An 8032-nucleotide genomic window follows, 5' to 3' on the forward strand; every position below is an offset into this window, starting at 1 on the left:
TTTAAAATTAAATAAATAATTTATCAATTTAAATAAATGCAAGGGTTTATGTGTACTGATTTTTGGGCTCTACACCACGTCTTGATGATGAGTGTGAGAGCCAAAACATGCCTAGGACATATTAGAGCCAATGATAATTGATCAAGGACTCAATGCAAAGCTGCTGGTGGAAAAAGAAGTTGGTTACGAGGTACCAAGAAACGAAGACGGTTCGTTTAGTCGTGAAACTGTTGCGAGCTCAATGAGACTAGTTGTGGTGGCACCAGAGGGGGAGAAGTTAAGGTCCAAAGCAGCAGAAATGAGAAGGATTTTCAACAATCAGGAGAGCGAGGAACACTATATAAACAAGTTTATAGAGCATTTCGAAAGATATAGGAATTTACGAGGGAAGAACTAGCTAGCAAGAGTAAAATTGACAACAAATCAAGCAATTTCATAGCTCGTAGAAAAAATTGATTAGTGCTTGCAGTATGATCAAGGAACAGTTTTATGCAGTGTTTCCCTCAGTTGAAACTTAAGATTGATCATTGATCAGTTAGAAATTTCTTAACAAAATCATGTCTGTACACATTTATAAACATGATAAACAATATATGGAAGCAGATCGAGCATTACCTCCGACCATCGAATGATATGTATATGTTTTCTGATTTCCTCCAATTTAAGTCTTCTAAGAACTCCAACTTTCTCCATAGATGATGTATTTTGTTCTTATGAGGTGTATGCTTAGGGACATCAATCACCACTATTTATAGACATTTATCATATCATCGATAATTTTATCGGAAGCTCGAGAATCAAAAAAAGGCATATGCACGTATCAATTTTCTAAAGTTAAGGCGGCTGGTATCGTTTGTCAAAAATGTAGACTATGGTCATCGCCATTTCCTACATATCTTTCATTCTTTTGATAGATATGGATCATTTTTTTTACATTCTCCCACTTAACCCATATATCTCTTTTACCATATGAGAAAATAAAATACATGAATCATGGTGATATGTCCTCTAAGGCCAGTATTATCTTCCATGTATTACAATGCATTATGTATCTCAAATCTGTATAACTGAATGAATAAACCATATGTTTATTCGAGGTCCAAATTTTTTTATATTTCTCAAATCAATGAATGCGTGCACAAAAAATATTAAAAAAGATCACATTATAGTTTCATTAAATTTGTTCTTACAACAAAATTACATAAGGAACCAAGTCTCATTCTTTCTGTATGATCCTTAAATTTCAATGGTGGTATGCATTTAGTCAAAAGATCTGCAATTATTAATTTAGTGCTAATATGTTCGACAATTAATTTCTTATCTTTAACACGTTCTCATATGACTAAATACTTAATGTCGATGTGCTTGCTTCGACTACTAATTTTGTTATATTTAGCTATAAAAACAGCAGCTGAATTGTCACAATATATTTTTAATGGCCTAGATATAGAATCTATAATTCTAAGCCTCGAAATGAAACTCTTCTATCATATATCATGTGACGCCTCAAAACAAGCTACGAACTCAGCTTCCATAGTGGAAGTAGCAGTCCATGTTTGATTTGTACTTTTCTAAGATACAACTCCACCAGCTAGTATAAAAATATATCCTGAAGTGGATTTTCGTGAATCAATGCAGCCAGCGTAGTCTGAATCAGAGTAGCCAATTACTTCCAAATTCTCAGTTCGTCTGAATATAAGCATATAATCTTTTGTCACTTGAAGGTACGTCATCACTTTCTTTGCAGCTTTCCAGTGGTCTAAAACTATATTACTCTGATATCTTCTCAACATCCCAACAACAAATGCAATGTCAGGTCTAGTGCAAACCTGACCATACATCAATCTTCCAGTAGCAGAAGCATAAAGAATGTTTTTCATTTGTTCCCACTCTAGATCATTCTTTGGGAATTGACTTAAATTGAACTTATCTCTTTTTATAATGGGAGCTATAATTGGTGAACAATCTTACATCCAATATATCTCTAAAACTTTCTTGATATAGATTTCTTGAGACAAACCTAGAATGCCTCGACTTCTGTCTCTATGTATCTTAATTCCAATGACATAAGATGCATCACCTATATCCTTTATATCAAAGTTTTTAGAGATGAATTGTTTCGCCTCATATAAAAAATCCTTAAAATTGGTTGCAAGTAATATATCATCCACATATAGAATAAATAAACAAATCTTACTCTTACTAACCTTTTGGTATTAACATTGATCCATGGGGTTCTCTACGAATCCGAATGAAGAAATAACATCATGAAATTTTAAATACCATTGACGGGAAACTTGTTTCCATTCATATATAGATTTTTTAAGCTTACATACCAAGTGCTCACCATTACTAGAAAAGAATCATTGAAGTTGTTTCATAAAAATCATGTAGTGGAAGAGGTTTTTAATTTAAATAACTAATTAGATTTTAAAAAAAATTACTTGATAAACTAATTTAAACAATTAATTAATTTAAATAACTAATTAGATTTATTTAAAAATTTACTTGATAAACTAATTTAAACAATTATTGTCTGGCATTAAAAAAAATATAAGATATATATGTGGCGTGTCAGGGCGATCCAATCGATACTAAGAAAATTACCAGTTGACTTATGATTTAACAACCTTTTTGAAGACAAACTTGAAACCCATCTAATTCCTGCCAATAATTTTTCTCCTTTGATTTGACTAGTCGTTTGAAATTTGGCAGTGTGTAATGTATATATGGTGAGATTTATGTGTGATTAAGCTAAATGATGTACCGAAATAAAAGTGTTAAAAAAAAGTAGCAGTAGACTATTGGAGAGCAAAAATAATAATAATAACTATATCTCCTTAAAATTTTGATATAAATTATAACTATATTATATCAACATTTATTACACTTGTTTATATATTTTTGATTGGTACTGCAGTCGTTCTTTGGTCATAACAGATCGTGTCCTTCAAGTCGCACTATATCTCGTTAAAATTTTGATATAAATTATAACTATATTATAACAACATTTTTTACATTTTTTTGTATATTCAAATATCATATATTAGTATTAGATATGAAATAGTTGATACTGACTATATCATATATTATTAGTACTAAATTTTAAATATTTTGTATCGATTTTCATCCGAAAAAAGACTTAGGTCATTAATATCAATATTTATTACACATTTTTGGTTGCTCAAAAATCATATATTAGTATCAAATCTGAAATATCTTGTACTCGAATATTATAAATTAGTATTATATTTTTAATTTTTTGTACCGATTTTTATATGAGAAAAGATATGCTGTTAATAACAGTACTTGTTATAAATATTGGAGTATTCAAAGATAATATATTAATGTCAGATCTGAAATTATTTTTAGTCAAATATCATATATTATTACCATATTTTCAATGTTTTGTATTGAATTGAATCAAAAAACAATTGGGAGTCCAAGAAGTGAATAATTTTTTTTCTCTCAATCAGAGACCGTAGAAAACACTTTATTATGATAAAAACTAAACACAAATACAACTCTATGTTAGATATTATTGACCATTTACTAAAAAATAATCGAATCAACCAGCTAGATCACGTCTTATTCCTTATGGGTATTTTGGCAAAAACTTGTGAGAGACGGTCTCACGGGTCGTATTTTGTGAAGCAGATATCTTATTTGGGTCATGAAACAGTATTATTTTTTATGCTAAGATTATTATCTTTTATTGTGAATATCGGTAGAGTTGACCCGTCTAACAGATAAAAATTCGTAAGACCGTCTCACAATAGACCTTGTAATGCCCAATTTTTTTTTAAAAAAATATTGTTCACGAGGTAACTATTCAAGCACTGCGGCGCTATGATAGTGGCGCCTAGGTGCTAAAGGGTCGAGAATTTGGTGCTGAGACGCTAGAAAATGGCGCTACGGCGCTATAGACGCGAAAATCGACTATGTAAGCTCATCTTCACCTCCTCCAATCATTTTTCTCCTTCTTCTCCATCGAAAACCTTCCTATCCTTCCATTTCTACATTTCTTCTTCAATCTAAGGGAGATTTTCTCAAGAAAATTTTGAAATGAAGGTTGTTTTGTGATCCTCTCATAACGGGCTTCACAAGGATGTAAGTATTTTCCATTTTTATTGAAGTTTGGAAATGTGTTGAAGTTTAGAATTGATATTTAAGTTTATATTCGAGATATTAAAATGTTGAAGATGTTGAATTTGAGTTGGTTTGAATTTAAAAGGGATATGAGCATGGTTTCTTGTTCTATGCACAACAAGATTTACACCTTCTGTATTTCGTGTATATGGGACATTTGTTTTTGGATTTTGGAGTTAGGGTCTTCATCAAACTTGTATATCATTGCGTTAGCTTCAATTTGGTTTGTGAATCACTCAATTCCAGGAAGTATTAAAAGAGATACGTGATTTTTACTAAAACAGGTCCTGGAACTCCGAGTTAGTATAGATTTGTGTACATGCCTTCTGTTATTCGAATTCTGGGATTTATTGGCTGAGATTCTGGATTTTCGGTTCCAATCAAAGTTATAGAACATTGTCTTATCTTCGAAATAATACCAAATTGGCTTGATTCCATTGGATATTGAGGACGTTATGCTCCAAAAACTAAAATGTTCCAGAAATACATTGACGCAAAATTAGTGGGAATTATGTTGTATGTTTCAGATTGTGAACGACTAGGTAAATAACTTTATTTGACAAAATTTTGTGAAGAATAATTTTTGGGCTTTGCGTTTTCTTGCATATCCAATTTTCGGATCTTGATTTGAAGCCGTATTGAATTAATTATGAATTTTGTATAGAAACTGGTTTGTTTTGATAAATGATCCGAGTTCTTGAGTTTTAGCAGACTTCAGGGGTTCAAGACTTCTCAACTATACCTTTCGATATCCTTTTGATAATATTTGAAAGGTATGTTATGATCGGTAACATACGAGGTAAAATTATCATTTTTATTTTAAATTGAAAATTTTATGGTTCGATAAATTACTTGTGATTTGATGATGATTGTTGTCTTGAGATGATATTATGATATCGAGATGATGATATTGATTTGCATCAATACATCACATATTTAGCCACTTGTCGATTCAGATTTGATATGGCGGAGGTCACCTTGATTTATTGATTTGTTGGACGTATGGGGCTATAGTTGAGTTGACATAGTGTATGTGGAGGTCGCTGCTATGGCATGAATACTCTCTATAGGCGCACCATAGTCCTGGGATTGTTAAACACTGCACCACCCCGAGCGGATGAGTCGGTGGATATTGCTAGGGGATTCTCTTCCCTTGGGTACCTTATGACCATATGATTCACTTGATCTTGAGATTTATTGATAGCCAACAGCTTCTGATCATGCATTGCATTATATTGAATCTTCATGAATTTCATATGAACTATTTGTCATTTTAATTTTCATATGTTATTGATTGTATCATATTGGGTTTATACTCACGGGCACGTCGGCTACCTCTTGTTTTCATATGCTTGACGGTAGGTGACGCAAGGCTTGGGATGCCATAGTCCAGCTCCAAGCGAGGAGATACAAGTTAGAGTGGGATTCTCGGGTATTAGGAGCTATTTAATGATGTTTGGATTATTTTGGCTCACTAGTTACTTTGGCATGTTAAAACTTATATTTCAAACATTTAAGAAATTTAAATTATTTTAACGATGTTTATGTCGGTTTGTGAACCACAGATTATGTGTTTTATTAAATTGTTTGGTTGGTTACATTTATAATTATTAGTATTAATGTCGAACCCGGGGCCCCATAGACCTACTCTGGGTATTTATAGGCCCAATGATATATTGGCGGAAATTTATTTTGCCATATTTGACGTGACACAAAATCGTCGTGACAAATATGTTTACCTATTCCAGTGAAACGAGTAAACAATTCAATGACAATGTTTTTTTTTTCGTATTGTTTATTATAAAAATCATTACCACGTAAAAACAAACAAACAACCACGCAAAGAAAATTGAAACCAATAATAATATAAGAATTGACATAGGCGATTTGTTTGAAAAATATATTTTATTGCGATAAATAACTATAAAATTCAGTTTGTAAATTAAAATTAACTAAACAATAGATATAATAAAAATATAATTTATTGAGATTATATTCATCTCTTTGCAAGTTTTTTCTTCGGGTTTCACAACATCGATATGGATCTAACGTATGCAATGTCATATGAATAATTATATTGGAAAAAATATCGAAATTTTCAAAAATTGTTAGATAGTCACTAAAATTGAAATTTATCAATATAAACTATCAAATTAAAATAACAAAATATAAATATATTGAACCAATATTGTTAAAAAAACTAGATTTGTTTTAAATAATATATATAATTTTTCATTCAAGAAAATAGAGATTGTTAGGATCGAAAATAAATTTAGAGGTAGTGAATAAATTTATCTCAAAATATATCGGTTGGGTTAGCAACACTGAAATTTTGTTTCTACTAGTTGTGTTCTCAGTAAGTCAATCATTGTGAACTGTGCGGAAATAGACACAATAAAATTGGTTGAACAAATGGAATACCAAGAAAATATGTTGAGATTTCATGAAGAGTAGTAAGGTAGATAGATTGAAAAATAAATAAGCACAATCTTTTTTAAGGATGTTCGGAGATTTTAAGACTCGTATGTAATCCTTTCTTCCCTACGGAAGATTTTCAATAAAAGACTTTAATAATTACAAGTAATTTGAAACGACCAACTTCAGTAGAACTTAACATTGTCTAACTGAAAATCTTAGTAAAACTTCAATCTAAATAGTTTGAGCAGTAAAACATTTTACTCCCAATTACACAGATTTCATAGAGAATTTCTAAGCACAAATTTATTCTCAAAATGATCAGATGATGACTTATCAACTTGTACTAACTATTTCAGTTTGGCTCGTATACAACTTTTTTTTATAGGAGATAAGTTAACAAAAAATTTCAGAGATAGAAAGTGATTGTCTCACTTTTTGAGCTTGTTCAACTTAACTATTTTATAGCTTTAATATGTAATGGTAATCTTTTCTAAATATATACGTTTCCAAATGAAGATGTTGTTATTGCCATGTCATTTTTCTTTTAGACATGTTCTGGGAAATTATGTTAAGGTTAAAAACTGTTAGTACAGAAAGATTTATCGACTATTTCAGCTATGCTCTGATTCTTAATAACTGATAATACAGATTTTTGCACGTAATATTTGATTTGGACTTACTGGTCAACTTAATAGATTTTCAATTGGGCTTCATCAGTTGAACTTAAATCGATTTGGCAATCAACATCCTTCTTATTTTTTATTCTTTTGGCTTTGAAATTAGTTAGGCTTATTAGGAGACTTCTTCTTATGGCAATTCAATTTACCTTCTTGAATTTAGCTCGATTAGGTTCTGCAATTATCTATTGGATCAACAACCTTGTTCAATCACCAAAACTAAAAATGTTCCAACAATTTCCCTTTTTTTAGTGTTTTACAAAATTATTCCCTGAATTCATTTATTATCAACAATATATACAACTAAACTATATGACTGACTATATGGACATTGTTCTTCAAGTATCATCTTCTAAACTGAGCAGAGTATTTGTCAGTAGGTTTCTTATGTACATCAGTAGATTTAGGTTAACTGAAACTAGTTGACTTCTTCTCTTCCCTTTTTTTGCCACACCAGAGTGCAGATTTAGATAGGCAAGAACGGAAGCTAACTGAGAACCCACATGGGCAATCTTGTCATTGATGTTCTCTTGTACTTCCTCTATCTTTGTGCAAATTTGAAAGTTATTTGCTTTAATTTTCCCACCAAGATGAGTAGCAGTGGCTGTCTGGGTCTTTTTGATCTGCTCCAATCGATTAGATGGTCGATCATGCCTCTAGATGACACCTCTTTGAGCATTTTTCTTTGAAAGATTCTAAGGCTTCTTAGGTATTCAGATTGCTTATTTTCCGAACCGTTATAAAATAAAAGATGGCAATGAGACTTGAGCTGATCTGATCCAGAGTTG

The 8032-nt window shown here is 31.2% G+C and overlaps 1 protein-coding gene across 1 annotated transcript; it reads right to left on the minus strand.

Annotated features, from left to right (window-relative positions):
- Positions 1–1571: 1571 nt before the first annotated feature.
- Positions 1572–1880, minus strand: LOC140805568 (secreted RxLR effector protein 161-like). Its single transcript, XM_073161834.1, has one exon. It carries the CDS (start codon positions 1878–1880, stop codon positions 1572–1574), a length of 309 nt encoding a protein of 102 aa, XP_073017935.1.
- Positions 1881–8032: the final 6152 nt, after the last annotated feature.

Source organism: Primulina eburnea, chromosome 1, assembly GCF_022965805.1.
Source record: "Primulina eburnea isolate SZY01 chromosome 1, ASM2296580v1, whole genome shotgun sequence".
NCBI lineage: Eukaryota > Viridiplantae > Streptophyta > Magnoliopsida > Lamiales > Gesneriaceae > Primulina > Primulina eburnea.

What these genes read in the sequence shown, in the direction of transcription:
- LOC140805568 (XM_073161834.1), bottom strand. Translation starts at nt 1,880, where the DNA reads ATGAAAAACATTCTTTATGCTTCTGCTACTGGAAGATTGATGTATGGT.